Source organism: Natator depressus, chromosome 6 (assembly GCF_965152275.1).
Source record: "Natator depressus isolate rNatDep1 chromosome 6, rNatDep2.hap1, whole genome shotgun sequence".
Classification (NCBI taxonomy): Eukaryota; Metazoa; Chordata; order Testudines; family Cheloniidae; genus Natator; species Natator depressus.
The window spans coordinates 51,423,483-51,440,969 of NC_134239.1; the positions used below are offsets into that span (position 1 = coordinate 51,423,483).

A 17,487-nucleotide genomic window follows, 5' to 3' on the forward strand; every position below is an offset into this window, starting at 1 on the left:
TCTATATGAATTAATGTGATCTCTTACTTAAGAGACTGTCGGTTGCTAAGTGTCCGTGTGGGTAGCATCACATGAAAGGAAGGCCAATAACTTATAAAATAAGAATTGTGGTTTTTTTTTTAATGTTGATTGCATTATTAAAGTTGATTTTGCTGGATTAGGGGTGTGCATGTGCAGAAAGGTTTTCTCTCTGTCATTGGCATCATAAGACTTAATCAGGACATGATAGGAGACAAACTTCTAATATTACTAGAGACCAAATTCCACTCTCCTTTCTCAGTTATTACCAAGTCTGCTGATATATTTTTCCCTGAGGAAATGAATGCAGGATTTGACCCTAAAATCTTACTTTGCTTTGGCAGTTTGTTTGCATAACAGCTGGGTGTTTCTGGTGGGAATTCCCCTGCTTCATCTCTCTTTTGGCAATTGACTTTATGCCCATTGCCAATATCCTAGTCAACCTCTAAATCATCCTCTGGCCAGGGGCTTTTGTTCTCCTTACACTTATTGTTTATATAATAAATTAATACCAAAGGCTCATGTCCTTTTAACATTCAGTGCACTACTGACATTATTATAGGCCAATACATAAAATCAAAACTTCAGTTGAAAAGCTGTGGCGGTGGCGGTGCTTCTTGTGACTTTGTTTTAGAACATGTCTGTAGTTCAAAAAGAAGAAGAAGAAACAACAAATGGAGAACTAAAACAAGAAGTAACAACAATGGTTCCTTTAATGTAGAGCAGGGTTCTGTCTTTTTTACATCAGATGAGATATTTTATTTTGCTGCATCATAAACTAGATAAAGAAGTTGACCCCAATTCCAGATTGTTCTGAATGATCTTTTCCCAGATAATTATGTGATGTAGAGAGAGAATGTCACAAGTGAGTAAACTAATGGTCACATCCCATTACATTGCAGCCAGATCATGCAATCGCTGCAGATTCAATGTCATTCCTTAACTATGATTTGGAACCATAAGCAAGTCAGTCACAGTGCTCAGAGTATTTTCCCTTTAGAAGCTCACACAGAGACTTTTATTTCCAGCACACATCTTTGAGATAGGGATTGAGGAATTTGTAGCCTGGATAGCACATGTTCCTTTGCAAGTGCATAAGAAAGACACACATGGCTAGAAAGCTTAAAGACACATGGATCGGGAACTCCACAATAACAATATATGCACTTCACTAATTTGCCCCTTGTGATATGTAGAATAAACAATTACCCTCCTGCACTCCCAAGTGACTCTTTACAACGTGATGGAAATGACAAGTTTATGCTGCTGGTTGGTCTATTGCTGAATCTACTTCCTCTTCTGTTACTACTGCTGCTTTGCTTATTATCACTGGGATGCCCTCCATCAAATTTACATCTTCCGATCCCAAGACGATGTGTCTGGATGAATGAGAAAAGAACAGTGGTAATGGTAAACAAAACCGATGGTCTTCTCTACTATCCTCCTCTTTCTTCACTATATTCACCAAAGAAGGACAAAGAGTGTGGGTTTGACCGTAGGGGGACAATCAGGAAGGTTAATCCAAGTTAACTAAAGGAGTGAATTGAAAATGGATTAGTTAAATTGCATTAAACCCCTGTGTGGATACTCCCATTCAGAATTAATGTGGCCTTAATTTGGTTTAGTTTAATTTATTTAATTCTGAATGAGTGTCTGCACAGCAGTTTAATGCAATGTACTTAATTCACCTTAAATTCACACCTTTAATCAATTTGTCTTAATTTTCCCGAGTCTCCCCCATGTAGAGAAGCTCTGAGTGTCAAAAGAGCAAAAGTTGAAAATAATAATGGGGTGGTCTCATAGCAAATAATTCATTAACCCATCATCACAGCAGATGAAGATTCACACGATGGGGCAAATCGTGAAAACTCAACTCCAGATCATTGGATTCTTGGATTTATTCCTTGGACATGGCACTCTACAGATCACAAGGAAGAGCGTCCCACCTCTGCCAGCAAGGGTAAAACCTTACAACAATTATAACAATGTCCTTCATACAGAGTAACTTGCTAACACGGATAAACAGCAGCACATAAGAATAAACTCTCCACTGGTAGGATCTGGCAGCTAATCACCTTTTCTCATGTTATCTGAATTGTCCATTTATTCCCAAATTCTGTTTCCAATAGGTGAGATCCTGAGAGGTGCTGAGCACATGTAACGTCCCACTGAATACATTCTTCATCATTTTTCTCCCTCCATACTCTGTTAGTCCCACTTTCTCACACCTAAATTAAATAAGTCCCAGCAGGACAGCTAGGCTTACTGTAAAAACAATAGATAAGAATTATACCTTTGGTGGCTCAATAAATAAAAAGTTCTTAGTGTATTTAACTTCACTGTGACAGATATAGACTCACACAAAGGTGGTGCATCTAGTGAAGACTCAGTGCAAGATTTATTAAAACCTGGAGTTTTTCCTGCAGGGGAGAACTATGATGAGAAGGAACAGCAACCGCCTCATAGTAGTAAGGATAATAATGGATAATCCTTCTATATAATGAGTTTTATTTTAAGTCTATAGATATAGCTCAGTAAAGAGCCACACTGGAATTATGACACTATCCTTGGAAGGATGACGTATGCCAGCTGGTCAGCCTTTCAACTGATGGTTTGTCATTCTGGATCAGGTGATTATGTTTGCCATTGATTCCAGAAATGGATTAAGCAGCATGATGACATATATGGTTGCTCGGAATAGGGAACAGGGAAGAGATTTCTCTGCTCTACTGTAAGGTTTTCATTTTGGAAAAACCCTGTATTCAGAGTTCCAAAACTTTTCGGAACTTGTGGCATCTAGCTTTACTGGTGCACCATTAACGACATTTTAAAGAAACTCTCAAAAATATTTCTCATAAAACCTCATTGTGGTTCCTTAGTGTGACCTGAAGTGGGAGACAGGGTGTTCACTAGATTTCTACAGACACAGCAGGCATTTCCTTTATCTCTGAGTTTATGACCACTTGATTTCATGACTAATGTAATTAAGAGAGGTGGGAACCATCCAAACCCTCAAATCTGAACACCTCTGTTTGGTGAAATCTGATTTCAGAGTGGGTTTTAAATCTGAGCTTCATGAGCTTCTTTTATCTGTATTATCAGCTTACCCAGAAGCTGTGTTCCAAACTTCCCCAGACTTTACTGGAGGTCAGATCTGAAATCAAGCACATTTTGACTCAATATCCATGAACAGACTATGATACCATATTAGATTTTCTGGCTCTGAGAGGAGCAATATACTCTTGGAGCAAAAACTCAGTAACATATCAGGTAAGGCAAACGTGATTTTTCTTTATTGTTATGTTAATACATTAACAATGTGGCTTTTGCTGAGGTAGGGTTTTGTGGAAACTATAAACTCTCGCTCTGTGTACAGATCTCTGGCAACACAAATGTTTAGGATTAGAAGATGGAAAATATATTTTAAATACATTAGGGTATTTCAGATATTTTTGTTTTCTTGAATTTATTGGTGTTTGTGGTGATATTTTCTCTGGCTAAACCTCAGTTCTAGCAGGTGGCTTTATGCCCATTGCCTATACTCTAGTTCAGCATGGTATATATTCTCTGGGCAGGGACTTTTGTTTTCCTTGCACTGGTAGTCCATTGTACCCTAGCTCATGTCTTCATCCTGCTCTCATAGATATGGCATGTTACTCTTGCTACTTGATCTGCCATTATTACCGCTAGTCCTTTTGCTGCATCGACTTCCTTTTCTCTTGTTGCAGCTGCTTTGTCCATTAGTGCTGGGATGTGCTCCATCAATCTCACTCCTCCTGATCTCAGGATGATGTGACTGAATTGATGAGAAAAAAAATGAACAAAACAGAAGGTGCTTCTGGCTGTCATCCTCTTTCTCTACTATGTAGAAAGGGAAAAGACAAAGATGTATAAGAAGATCAAAAGGTGAAAAAAGTATTGGAAGTGGTGGGTCAGTAAATAAGATGTTCAATGATTGATTCATCCAACATCGCAGCATACGAGGACTCTCATAATGGAAACTCTACTCAAGGCCAACAGATGCCTGGATTTATTCCTTCACGGCAGCACTCTGCAGATCACAAGGGAGAGCATCTCCACACCTCCACTGCTGTCCAGGGTAATCCATTATAATAATTTTATCTTATGTGCTCCATCTACTGCCTGTTGAGAAACCTGAGCAAAAGAGGAACTCCAAAGGGCAAACTCCTTGATGGCAAATGGCAATTAATCAGCTTTTCTCATGCTATTTGTGTTTTTTATTTATTACTAACTCTATATGGAATCCCCTCTTGTTGGAAGTTTTTAAGAACAGCCTAGACAAACACCTGTCAGGGATGGGCTAGGTGTACTTAGTCTTGCCTAAGCACATGGGGATGGACTAGATCAGTGCTACTCAAAGTGGTGGTCCACGGACCGGTGCCTGTCCACAAGCCATCGGCTGCCGGTCTGCGTGCACATTGGAAAAAAAAAATTGCCGGTCCCCCACATCAGATAGCTTGAGAAGCACTGGACTAGATGACCTCTTGAGGTCCCTTCCAACCCTATATTTTTATGATTCTGTGATTCTATATTCTATGGCCAGATCCTGAGAGGATGCTGAACACTTGTAACTCCTTAATGTAGGTCCTCAGAGTCTCTCAGGATTTAGCCCAGTACAAGCAACCCAAACTTTATCTATACTTTTATACTATCACCCATCCGAATTAATATGGTGAATTTGGAGTTCATCATTAAAGGGAATACTCAAAAGGGGGATGACTCATAGACAAAAGTGGTATCTTGGTACCATAAGCAGTTTTCTTTATTAGTTTGTTTCTGGCTGAGTGAAGAAATATTTTGTTAGTGGATGACTTGAATAAGTGAACAGATTTAGTCATTTTAAAAAATTGTAAGTTATAGTAAGGTATTTATTATATTTATCCTGCTGAATCATACAGACAAAAAGAGAGGAAAATTTGTACTTGGTCTGCATGGTGGGTTTTTTTTTTTTTAATTCTCTGTCATTGAAGATATTTTAGTCATGGATTTGTCCCTTCCAAGCTATCCTCTCCTCCTTCTTGATCCTACAATTAAATCTTCATAATCCTATACATATGACAACTGTCATGACTATCTCTTGACATAAAAATCATAATTATGTCACAAATTCATCTTTATTTCAGAGAAGGATCAAATCCAAGGAGGCATTATTTTGACTTTCTTTGCTAGTAGAATACAGTAATTTCTGTTACTGTGAATGCTTCACCATTATTCAGGAATAATTTCCAGCAAATCACAATTTCTTCCAGTAAAAGTGTAAAATCTGTTGTAAAAACAAGAAGAGGTGAAGATATAATTGTCTGCGTGCTGGCTCATTATCCAAAAGTTCATATCAGGTTTAACATCATCACAGCAGATGAGGACTCACAGAAGAATATTACACGTGGTGAAGATTCTAGGCAAAGTCCCCTAAACCGTGGCTCTCTTCCTGAAGGAGACAACAATGAGGCGAAGGAAGGACATCCCACAAGCACCTGTAAGGATATTGAATTATAATCCACTTTGTTAATTGATTTTATATAACTCTTATGGACCAAATCAACTTTAAACTCATAAAAATAGCACTAAGCACCACATTTGTCTATAATAAGCGTAGGACCAAAACCTAAGGATCTTAGTCTATTTTTTCTCAGACCTTACTTGGGCAAAAATTGACTGATTTTATAAGTCCCCACCCTTGACAAGATGTCAAAGGCCTCTTGCAAAGTACTTCTGGTGCAGAAGTGTCATTCCTAGAGAGATGACTTTGTGCTGTGCTTAGTCCAGAAGTATCAATGGCAACACAATGACAATTAGGGTTATTTATATTGGCAAGCAGGGAGTAAACTTCTCTGCTTTTTACCTGGGTTGGCATTTTAAAAGCCCTGTGTTCAGAGTTCCATAGCTTTTCTGAACTTGTTTCGTCCATCTCTGACATGCACCATTTGTAACATTTTAAAGATGGAACTATAAAATGATTTTTTGTGTAAAACATTGTCACCATTTTTGAGAAAGTAATTCTGTAGAAGAGAGTTCAATTTGCTACATCTCCACAGATGCAGGAGGTATTTATCTTAACAGTTGATCTTTATTAGTGCCATATTTTCTTAGTAATGTGACTAGCTTGGTGGTATAAATCTCAACTGTAATTAAATGGTGTATGAGGAAGGTGAGTCTCTCGACTGAAATCAGTGATGCGCCCTGCTTCAGAAGCTATGTCTTTTGCTGAGTGTTGCTGAGAAAGTCCGTGACACTGTGTGTAACTCATTTCTAGCTGTGAGAGGGGCAATAGCAGGTGAAGGCTGTAATAAGTGTCTAGCACACAAGTGTCTTCGTAAGAGACTGGTTTTATTTTCTGGCCTCAGTCACATGATATAGGTCAGGTTTACATAGCAGAGGTGGGAGTGCCATGAGTCCACTGCTTAATGTTATGAGTGGGATGGAATGTATAAAAAAATCTGTAATGTTTAAAGTCAGATGCTGTTCAAACTTTTTTTAAAATTGTTTTTAAAATACTGAGTTTGATTTTACTGGCATAGAGTTATGTGTGTGGAGATGTGTGTGTCCAATTTTGCAATCTGGTCTTTGACAACATAACTTAAAGGGAGAAAATTATCTACAAGAACTAAAGGCCAGATCTTGCAGTCCTTACCAAAGTCAGGGGTATCTCGCTTGCATAAAGACTGCAGTATTTGGCTTTAAAAGTGTAACTTTGGGGTTTTTTTCTTGGTTTCTTGTGTCTTGTGTGGGAATCTTTGTGTCTTCATCTGTCTTTGAGCTGATGGGTTTGTGTACAGCACTCTTCGCACATACTGTATATTCTCTGGGTTTCCTTGCACTAATCTTTTACAACATGCATTGATGCCAGATGCTCCAACCTTTATCTTGTACTCATATTCATTTCAATATTGTCATATTTATTGGCCAGTTCCTCTTCCCATTTAATTCAGTGGCTGAACTTGTATTGATTTCTATTGATTTCAAAGGGAGCAGGATTAAACCCTTTGTTTTTTGATGGAAGTGTGCACAAATTTTTAGCTTCTGTATGTAAGGCTTATATATTGGTAGTACTTTTGGACTTTTTCCTGATAAGCATATCTCTATCATCTAGTAGTGATGGTGCAGTGTTTCTGCTATACTTGGAAGGTTTTCATTTCATTAGGTGACAAACTAGCTAGAAAAAATATGGGCTATATTTTGAATTTTTTTGCATTGCAGAATAAACACTCTTCTGTCTGCTTGTTAGAATTGGTTAGTTGTAATTACAAAACAGTAAGTGAAATACCACTGTGACTTATAGCGATTTAGTTTTTGAAAGCAATACAGTTTCAGTGTCATTAACAAAAGATGAGTTAGAGGAACAATCAAATATCAGAAAGGTTGCTGCTATGTGGTCTGCCACTGCTGCTTCTGTAACTTCCTTTGTTCTTGCTACTTTGCTCTGTATTACTGGAAGAAATTCCAGAAAATTCACATTTCCTGATACCAGAAGTGGATGGATGAGAAAACCAGTGATACAGCTGAACAAAGCAGAGGGTCATCTCTATTTACCTCTTCTTTCTCCACTATATACATGAGTAAAAAACAAAGCCCAGATGTAGAGAACAACAACGAATGGGAATCATGTAAGTTAAAACTCATCAGTGAAGTGCTCTACATTGATTTCACTATTGTCCTAACAGCTGTGGATCACCACCATTACACACATCATGAAACCACCACCCACGCAAAACCATTTTTTTCCCCATGGTGGCATTCTGTAAGTTCCAAGGAACAGCACCTGACAACTGCCAGTAACGGCAAAGAATTTATATCATTTCACCTAAGCAGCTTTGCTTAAAGTCTGTTGATAAAGCTGAGTAGAAGGCAGCATGGAAGTATACATGAAGTGGCAGCCAAACAGCCTTTCTGATACTGTGTTGGCTTCTTATGTGTTTTTCCTGTTTCTGTTTCCAGTAAGAATAACTCATTCTTTTATATTCACTATGTATTCACTAGAACTAATCTGTTGCGTCTTGAGGTCCTAATCTAGTGCACTTTTATATAGCATGTGCAAAGGGCAAAGTTTATTGGAAAAACACAAGTGAAAATGTGCATACTAGATAGCTAGCTGCTGGAGTGATAAAAACATTTAAAATGTGCATAATAATAAATATCTTGGCTTTAGAACGTAGCTTATTTTAAATGCATATGTGGCATATCTGTAGCAACATAAACCCTTGTTTCTTACTGAGAAAGAATATATTTTGTTGGTAGCATCACAGGAATAGAATAACAAATATGATTATGTTTACAACTACAAATTATGTGAAAGGGATTTCTTAAGATTTCTTAATTGGAACTGTCACATTGAAATAGAGAATATATATATTAAACATACTTGGCCATTATTTTCCTTGGTTTCCTAAGTTAATTTTTTAAATGACGGTATTCTTCCTCTAAGCCTGGATTCTCCATTGGCTTGATCCTACACTGAAGTCACCATAATGCTATACTTGTTACATCAAAGTCAGAGCAGGATTAAATTCAAGGAAGAATATATGGGTTGTACGAAGAAAAAATCCTTGATCAATCACAACTAGTTTTTAGCATAAGCCAAGATCTATTAGGCTTTGTTAACAAAGGGCCACACGCAGAACAAGTAGGGCTCTCAGTGACACCCGAGAGTGTATACTGATAGAGAAACTTTTCTGGTTGAATGACATCAGCCATCTCTCAAAGTGATAGGCTTCTACCTACTTTGACTTCCATTGTTAGCAGGATGCTTTCTCTTATTGTGGTTTATTGGTGGAGGAGTTTGTAGTGAGTTCATGCCTGGTGAACAAAACTGTAATGCTAATGGATGTTTTATAAAAAAGTTATGTGTGCAGAAGCTATTTCTGTGCATAAAAAGAAAGGTCCCCAACTTTTCTTCTCCTCTTATTAGACATGTACCATTAAAAATGAGACCATTGTAAATGGCAGGAGAAATACAAATGAAACTGATATGGGTAGTAGTTTGGCAGATGAAAAGTTCACAGTACATTTAACATCATCACAACAGATGTGAACTCACATGACGGTGGTGCAGATGATGAAGATTCAACTGAAGAGACTTTAAAACCAATAGTACTTCCTGGATGGGACATAAATGATGTCAAGAACGAGTATCCTCCAAGTACTAGTAAGGAAACTGAAATATATATCTGTTTTGCTCTATGTGCCCTATTCTTTATAGCTATATTGAAGAAAGAGTGGTAATGTTTTCAGTAGAATCCAACTCTGGAAAGATGTCCTTTGGAAAGAATTTCTAGTGCTGCATATTCAGGACAAATGACTATCTGTAGAATGAATAGTAGCCATCGTTGCTCGGAATTGGGAACAAGATGGAACATCTGCATTCTACATATGGATTTCATAAAAATAATACTGTGTCCAGAGAAGTACAGATATTCTGAAGAGGTCCTGAAGTCTGCACAGTTACTGTAGAATTATATGATTTCTACAGATGTGCATACTTGACTGGCATCATAGATCAAATGGGAGAGGAGTGATTTCCAGTAATTTACATGATGCTCTGTATGAAAAAGTATTTCCTTTTTAAAATGTTCATGAGACCTGTATGGAATAATGATAGGTTATGTCTTGCTATTGGAGGACAGCATTTTATGCATTGCATCAGCTAGAGGAAAAGTTCAATAACTTTTACTAAAAAGTGTTTGTTTCTGAAGTGGATTTTGCTGGTGCTTGTTTGTGTGCAACGTGGCTCTTGCTATAGGCCTGGTCTTTGATAACATCAGCTTAATCAGGATCTCCATGGAGAAAGAAGCTAAATTAACACTCAGTTTTCTTGTGGGACATTTTTTCCCTTTCTCTTATCTGGATGGTTTTTTGTTTGCTTGGTTGTTTGGTTGGGTTTTTTGTTTTTGTCTCTGTGGCTTCATCTGTTCTTGTGCCGGTGTTTGGGTGCTGGTTCCAACTGTGCTTTTAGTCACACTTATGCAGCCCAGTGCAGAGTACATGGACTTCTGTGGTGTTTGCAAGGACATGTAATTGATCTGGGCCACTGTAGCTGAGCACTGTGTATATTGTTGGGACTGGGACTATTGTTTTTTCTTGCAACTAATCAGTTAGCAAACGCACTGATACCAGAGTTTCATGTCTTTAACCTGCACTCATATTCAGCTTATTGGCATGAGCATATTTATGGGTGAAAGTGTTGATGGATTTTAACTTTGCAAGGAAAAGGTGGCTCAGCACATAAAAAAGATCACCAGTGATTTAACCATAGTCTTAGCAGCTGTGAAGCCCATTTATGAGGAAACCTCCACCCAACCTCACTGGAATCAATTTGCTGACTCGTGGTGGTGGTGGTCCCATCCTGACCACAAGGAACAGCAGCCTACTCAGGCAACAGGGGGTAAAGATTTTAAATATTAAATCATGTACTTTGTCTACAGTCTGAATAAATAGCAGCACAGAAATACCAGCTTCACAAAAATATCCAGTCACCATGAATTTGTATTTCTGATGCCATATGAGTTCTATCTTTAATCTTAAATTGTGTTTTGAATGGGAAAATATACACCCCGCCCTTGCCTATAACCTGTGATATTACCCAGATGACCCTGAAAGACTTGGTCTTGGCTATGAAGTAGTCATATCTTAAAAGGAAGGAATTCTGTATAAATTAAAGTGATATTTGGACTTCAGAAGTTCTCTTCTTTTCATTGTTTGTGACATGCCTGTGATGATTTTTTTAGCTTATTTCTAGCTGACAGGATAAATATTTTGTTCATTGCATGAACAAAGAAACAGAAATAGTCTTTTTTAAAATGTACATTGCAGTAAAGGATTTAATGTGTTTTTATATGTCGACTTTCACCGTGAAGATGATTGGGAAAGAAGAGAGCATTTATACTAAACTAAATGAACTTGAAACTGTACTTTTCTGCGACCCTTTGTTATTCAAGATAAAACTCTTTTGTCCTATCACCTCCACTGTAACCCAAGAGAATTAGGCCTTGCTGAAAACAAGACTATATACATCCCTTTAATTTTTATTGACATCTTGGAATATTCGTTCATAGCTCCAGAAACAACTGGTTGTGTTGGTTTTATGTCATCAATTATCCCTGATTTTAGGGGAGCATTTAAATGCTCTTGATTAGTTTTTACTCCCATAATCCCATTTCTTGTAGAACACATTTCCTTCTGCTGTTGTGGCTGTTTGGCCAATTGTAGGGGGTAATAATCTACATTCAGAACATTGTAGCTGCTAAGGGAAAGTCTGATGTTACTGAGCAGTTTGCCAGATTGAAAAATGGATGTTTTGTGCATGAGAAAGAAAACCCTGTCCCCTTTGCTACATTTCTTTAAGATGAAAGAGCTGACATTAGTAAAGACAGGAAAAAATAAATTTGAAAATGATGTGGGTGGTTGCTCAGCAAATGGAAACTTCATAGTACATTTAACATCATTATAACAGATCTCAGCTCACATGATGATGGTGCAGATGGTGAAGACTCAACACAGGATCCGTTAATACCAGTAATTTCCCTCGGAGGGGACAACAGTGATGACAAGGAACAGCACCCTCCAAGTAGCAGTAAGGATAATGAAATAATATCACGAATTTAGGCCATAAATCAGCAAAGCATTTATATGCACATGCTTAACTTTTAATATGTGCTTAAGTCCCATGGAATTCAGTGGGAGTAGTCACCCTCTTGAAGTTTAATATGGTGAACTTCTGTCCCATGAAGGGAAAAAATTCTAAACTAACACAAACTCAGTTTCCTTTGGGATTTTTCTTTCCTTAAGGTCTGGAATTTCCTTTTGCTTCATATCTCTCTGTTCCCATGTTTAGTGTACATTCCACATGCTTAGCCAACTCTGCTCTCACTCTCACCCATGCAATTTGTGTGGACTTCTTTGGTGTTCTGTGGTGATTTCACAGGCATGTAAGTAATCTGGGCTATTGGAATTGAGCATTTTGGCCTTAAATTTCAAAAGTGACTGGTGTTGGGAGGTTTTTCCATTTTTCGGTGCCCGATTTCAGATACCTTAAAGCAACCTGATTTTTAGAAAGTGCTGAGCACTTGCCCATGCAGATCAGACCCCTGTAAATTGATACCCAAACTCACCAGACACTTTTGAAAATTTAGGTCGTGATGGCTTTTTCTGGACAGACTATTTTGTTTTCTTGTACTAGTCTTTACACATGAGTTGATGCCAATTCTGCACACACATTCATGTTATTATTGGCATGATTCTACTTTCAGGTGAAGGTGTTTATAGATTTCAGCTTTGTGGTATGGTTTTGGTGCTGTTACTAGTTGGATTTTTTGAGCATTATCTCTTTGTGGTTCAATAACTGCACCTTTAACAGGAAACGTGGGATGTGCCATACTTACAAAGTATTTTACTAAGCACTGGAATGAGATCAAATTACATTTTCCCTCTCTATGTTCCTGAATTGGCTAACTACCTAATTCTCTAATATAGCAAAAAAAGGATACGATTACAAAATTAAATGAATGTCCCCACCTACAGTGAGACGGATCAGTGTAAGAAAATTCTGTAAGTTCATTGGCTACAGTCAAACCTCAATTAAAAGTGCAAGTTGTTGCTTCTGCCTGTTCAGTTACTGCTGCTGCTTTGCCATGAAGACTGTGGTGTTCTGTAGCAAGAACCTACCTTCCAATACCAGGATGATGTGGAAGATGTGGATTAGAAAATCGATTAACCTGTCAACAAACCAGAGTTCCCACTTGACTCTGCTCCAGTTTCCTTGCAATCTGTATATTTATAAAAGAGATATATTGGGTATAGAAAAAAGAAGAACAGAAGCTGAATATATTTAGGTTAGTGGCTGAGCCAGTAAAAAATGATTGAACCGTTGTCCTAACAGCTGTGAACCTGGATCATGGTGCACATGAGGAAACCTCCAGCCAACATGAGGGGAATCCGTCCCCTGACATTTGGTGGTGGTCCAATACAGATCACAAGGAGCAGCATCCAACCACAGCAACTAAGGGTAAATCATATGTCTTTTTAACTACTAGTGTTTGATTAAGATCATCCAATAAGTTAAGTAATAAGCCACTTTACAATTCAAAAAATGGCCTATTGATGTCTGGTGGCTGTTAAACAGCCTTCTTAATGCTCCATAAGGGAGAATAATATATTTTCCTTCAGAGTCTACTCTCTTAGAGCAGGACTGTGTCTGGAAGGCACAAGTCCACACTGGGAAAGAGTGAAGTGACACTCCCCAATGAGAACACCTGAGTAGACCCTTCCTGATGAGGCACATACCCACTGCTATTCCCGTGCTCTTGATTTAGAAATCTCTCTTTGGCACATCACTTGTTCACTCCCAGAAACTCTGCAAGGTTTATGTGTTCAGTTAACCCTGATTCTATGCTCCTTTTTATTTTGACCCCCATTGTTAGCAGCACACAATATTTTTTGCCATAATGGCCCCTTGGTCCGTTATAGATGGAAAAAATTACAGAAATCTCATGCCTGCTAAATAGAATCATGATGTCAACAGATGTCATAATGACCTGAAAACCCAGAGCTGGCTGAGGGTGAGATGACTTTCACTTATTGTGTCATGTCAGAATTACATTGTGGGTTCTTCAGGGAAGGGAGCATGTCTCTGATTGTTTTATGAGTTTTTGGCACATTTTGGGGTGCTCAATCATAAATGCTATAAATAAGATAAACAATAATAATCATCATCATCATAAACAGCAATAGATTTTCTTCCACAAAGAATGCACCTCTATCACATTCTTTCTTCTTTGCTAAATAAATCTCTAAAAAAGCACAGCCTATTATAAAGGCAAGAAAGAATAAAGATGAGAATTATTTGAGTGATGATGGTGGTGGGTGAGCAAATGAAAAGTTTACAGGCGGTTTAACATCATTGCAACAGATGAGGATTCACAAGAAAATGAAACAGATGATGAAGATTCACTGCAAGATCCATTACACTCTGGATGGGACACAAATGATGACACGGAACAGCACCCTCCAGTTACCACTAAGGGTAATGAATTCTAAAAGTTTTATCTAACTTACTATATTTAAAGCAAAATGACATACCTCAGTAAAGAGTGGCATCTGGTGCCATTTGCACAAGTAAGCTAATATGTCACATAGCCCAGACAGCTCAGAAATCTGTCAGGTGCCACCAGAAATGCAGCTATAGTCTATCAGTGTTTATGGAATAAAGGGATGAAACATCCCTGCTGTAAATCTGTGAATTCAGTTATCTACTGTGCAATATTTACAACAGTGTAATGATCATCTATCGCATAATTAGTTCTCCTGTACTGTCAGTACTTTATGCCATGAACTAGGAGATGAAGCTTATTTTTTACTGGGAGAAGACAGGAAAGTATAGGTGTTGAAAATAAAAAGCTCAATTATGGTTATCAGTAAAGAGTTTTGTTGTTTATTTTAAAGATCTTATCAATATTTGTGTTTCTGAACTTGGTTTAGGTGTGTGGAGAGACTTTCAGTGGGTTCTTTTTTCAGCAGGGGATTTCATTAGGAATTCAATAAAGAATGCCTAATGAAAAACTCAGTTTGCTTTGGGATTTTTGTTCTCTTCATTGGCCTGAGTTTGGGGAGTTTCTGGTGTTATTTATTTATTTATTTTTTGCTTCATCTCTCTCTGTGCTGACTATTTATTATATCCTTACTACGCCTTCTGCCTTCTGTGATTTCGGTGATGGTTGAAAAATTGTGTCCCATTGCAACTAAGAGCTGTATTTAGTCTCTGATCACCTTGCATTGACCATTTATAAACTGCATTAATACCAGAGGTCTCTGTCCTTATCTTGTGCTCAGATTCCTCCTAATTTTGGTATTGAACAATTGGTAGATTTTAACTCTTTTGGCTAAAGTTGGTGGTGGCATGTTACTTACAGACTTTTTGTTGACTGCATAGCTCTCTGGCTCAACAACAGAACGTTTCACACTAATCTCTGAGCTCAGGATTAGCACTTGGCAAGGATGCATTATTCAAATTCAAATCCGTCATGTTATTTGTTGCAGCATTATCCTTCAAACTTGAGTTAGAGGGGCAAGTTGTTACAACAACTGCATTACTTCTGTCACTGTTTCGGCTGTAGTTTGTTCTTCTGTTGCTATTGTTTTTCCCAATATCACTGGGAAACGTCATAGAAAGAAAACAGCTCCTGAGCAGTGGTGTGATGCAAATGGATGGATGAGAAAACTAGTGATACTACAGTAAAAACTATGCATCGATCTTCTTCTACACTATGTATATTAATAATATATTACTGATGCATAGGAAAGAAAAGCAAATGGCTAATCGAGTGTGGGTGGTGGCTCAGCAAATATACATATCCCCTTTGAGACATCCATTGTCCTAGCACCTGTGGATTCCTGACATGCTGCAGTCCTGGAAACCTCCACATCATATACCTGGAATTCTTCATTTAACTCTTTGTGGTCCAATACAGATCAAAAGAAGCAGGGTCCCAACACTACCAGCAGGGGTAAAGAATTTAAATAATTTCATACAAAACTCAGCTTTCTGATGGAACTCATGGAAGTACAAGAACTACACTAATGTTATGGGGCAGTCAACCAACATTCCCAATGCTCACCGGAGTGCCTGGTATTTTCCTACTGTCTACTTCGAATGGACACGAGCACCTCTATATCATGTGGATTATACCCATTTCGGTTAGCATCTCATCTAACCTCATCTAATCTAATCTATCTGTCTTTCCCCATATCACTGGGATACTTTAAAATCATGCCTCTTGAACACTTCTGTAATGCCCTAAGTGGATTTCCGCATGTAAAATATCAGCTACCCTGTTGAAAAAAATCCTCGTACATTTCCATTATCAAATGTCTGTTATAAGATCAATATAAACAAATGGTGAGAAAATATGGTTGGTGACTCAGAAAACAAAATATTTGCAATTATCCAAACAAATATGGGCTGTCTATTACCATTGATATTCTTCTCAGCCAAATCATACTTCCTGTACAAAAGAAGATCTTGTTGGTTAGGATTAAACCAGAGGGCACCTTTTACTCTTTTCTCCTATCCATTGCACATTACACATATATAACTACCCAGCTTCTTGCAGAAATAACTGGGACAGGAGTTGAGAATAATGTGAGTGGCAGCTCAGCAAATTTTAAGTTCACAATCTATTTCAAACATACCCTAAACAGATGTGGATTCCCATGGTGATCCCAAGCGTATAGAATCAACCCAAGAGCCTTTGTTGCATAATGTTTATCATGGAGGGGACAAAGATGAGGACAAGTATCCCACAAACACTACTGTGGATAGTGTGAAGCCTGAACTTTTCCCTGCAAAGGAAAGAGATCATTCTTCTTCAAGTGAGATGGTGAATAATGAAATAGGACTCAACACATATACTCCTACAGGTATCAGTAAGAATAATGAACTGTAATAATTTTATCTCCTTGTAGGCCAGACTCTGGGCCCAGATTCTCAGCTGGTGCTAATTGGCATAGCTTCATTGACCATGACAGAGTTATGCAAGTTTAAACCAGTTGAGGGTCTAGTCCCTAATGTCCATAATTGCAAAGTGGACTTGTTTATGAAAGAGACTTTTGCCAGACTAAGGACTATCAACAGAATAAAGACTTATGACTCTCGTCAAGTAGTAGCAGAGATACTGTTACTTTCACATCCAAGTCATTATACTACAAGATGTTAATTAAAGTTTATTACTAAATTTGGGTGAGGAAAGTACTCAGATTTCATTTGCAGAGTTTCGGCCTCTAGAATCATATTTGAATTGGCCTATTTGGTGTTACTGATGGTGCTATGCCAACCCTTGGCATATGTCTTTCAGTAAGAGTAACTTCAGAATCTGAGCATTCTTACAGGTGTTCAGAAAGGAGAGTAGAGGGAAATGTTACTACCTGAGAGTCTGAAAAAACTCCACGTTCTGTGTTCTTAGATACAACTGAACCTATGTGGGTTGTGGCTTTTGTACACTTTTTCAAAAATTTGATTGATGAATTTCAAAAAGCTAATTCTCAGGATCATTCAGTATCAAAATCCCAGCTGCACTCTGAATAGAAAAGTAACCACAAGGTCCTATGTTGTGAGTGTATACCTAGTCCCTTATTCTATCACCGCTGTATTAGCTTGGAAGCAATAACCAAATGAATCTCAAAGATCAGCAAAAAGGAGGCACTTTCTGCATCTATCCACATGTTCCTCTTCCTGAGAAACAGTTTCTTTGGCTAATTATACATGAAATGTCTGTCATCTGATAGCTTGTTCTAGGCTATGAGAAGGTCGGCATCATATGGATGGCATCAAGTGAAACAGTGCATTTGATAATACTTTAAATATGAAGTTGTGTGATATATTTTTACTGTATTATTACAGTTATTTTTTTTAGTGAAGGTTGTGTGTTTGGAAAATGCCTCCTCTATGGTGTCTTGATTGCT

At 37.9% G+C, this 17,487-nt stretch overlaps 1 protein-coding gene across 1 annotated transcript in view; it reads left to right on the forward strand.

Moving 5' to 3' along the window:
- The window catches only part of CD44 (CD44 molecule (IN blood group)), a 102,833-nt gene that overhangs the window by 52,298 nt on the left and 33,048 nt on the right, over window positions 1-17,487 (forward strand). Inside the window, exons 8-11 of the mRNA XM_074955274.1 lie at window positions 11,486-11,605; window positions 12,911-13,036; window positions 13,940-14,053; window positions 16,228-16,446. Coding sequence (XP_074811375.1) covers window positions 11,486-11,605; window positions 12,911-13,036; window positions 13,940-14,053; window positions 16,228-16,446 — 579 coding nt within the window. The remainder of the gene's footprint in view (window positions 1-11,485; window positions 11,606-12,910; window positions 13,037-13,939; window positions 14,054-16,227; window positions 16,447-17,487) is intronic.